Here is a 985-nt window from a genome sequence, read left to right as displayed (position 1 = left end):
GGGGCGGGGGAAGGGAAGGGGATGGCACAGGCGGAGGGGGTGGGCCGGCCGACCGGGGCTCGACGGGCCCGCGGGGTGGGGGTGCAGCCCGGCACAGCGCGCTAACTTCGCCGCTGGGGTGGAGGGGCGGTCCGCGAGCGGGCAAGGACCCCGAGGGTCAGGGAAGGAGCGCCCTGGCTGGGGCAACTTCGCGGGCCCAGGACCACAACCTGAGTGCCTTCTGCCCCCATTCCCCCCGTCGCACCCCGAGCCTCTCCTAGACCAACTCTGGACGCGTCTCAGAATTACACAGCCCTTCCCACCTGAACCCGAACGCCAGCTCCATCCCTTTCCCCAGCCCCACTGGCCCTGACCCAGGGTGGAAGGAAGAACCGCCCCCTCTGCCACCGGGACAGACACCCTCGCGAAGTCCGGCCTCGCCCACCCCTACCCCGCGCCCCTCGGGGAAAAAAGACCTCCCGGCGCTGAACGGGAGACAACTTTACCGGAAGGGTCTCAGGGTGACCAGGCATCTTCTGACCATTATCTTCCCATCGGGGTTGACTGTGACCATTGTTCAAAGTTGTCTGGGCGAGGAGCCGCGGGCGAGGCCGGACGCGCCGTCCCGGGCCCTGCTCCGAGCGAGGCGGGGGGCGCGGGGGCGCGGGGCTTCGCTGCTCGGGCCGCGGCCCGCGGGGTCGGCGTGGCCTCGGCGGGCAGAGGAGGGGAGCGGCGCGGCTGCCGGAGGGCGGCGAGGGCGCCCGGCCGGGCCGTCTCTGCGTCTCCGCCCTCCCGTTTCACATTTTGGGGGCCGGGAGGCGGCGCGCCCCCAGACCGCCGGCCGCGCGTCTGCCTGCTCGGGCTCGCTCGCTGGGCGGGACGGCGCCGCGGCGCGTAGACGGGCTCCCCGCCGCGGGCGCCCTCATCCCCGGGCCCGCGCCCTCGGTGCCGGCTAGAGGCGGCCCCGGGCCCGCGCCCCGGCTGCCCGTGCCTCCGGGCCGCGCCG

General features: G+C 74.8%; 1 protein-coding gene across 1 annotated transcript in view; it reads right to left on the bottom strand.

Annotated features, from left to right (window-relative positions):
• Positions 1-947, bottom strand: part of MGAT5B (alpha-1,6-mannosylglycoprotein 6-beta-N-acetylglucosaminyltransferase B) — a 75702-nt gene extending 74755 nt beyond the window's left edge. Inside the window, exon 1 of the mRNA XM_046674647.1 lies at positions 486-947. Coding sequence (XP_046530603.1) covers positions 486-553 — 68 coding nt within the window. The 5' untranslated portion in view covers positions 554-947. The remainder of the gene's footprint in view (positions 1-485) is intronic.
• Between the last annotated feature and the right edge of the window lie 38 nt (positions 948-985).

This window comes from Equus quagga, chromosome 11 (assembly GCF_021613505.1).
Source record: "Equus quagga isolate Etosha38 chromosome 11, UCLA_HA_Equagga_1.0, whole genome shotgun sequence".
NCBI classification, from domain to species: domain Eukaryota; kingdom Metazoa; phylum Chordata; class Mammalia; order Perissodactyla; family Equidae; genus Equus; species Equus quagga.
Note: the sequence above shows the minus strand (reverse complement) of the source record. Positions and strands in the feature narration are given on the sequence as shown.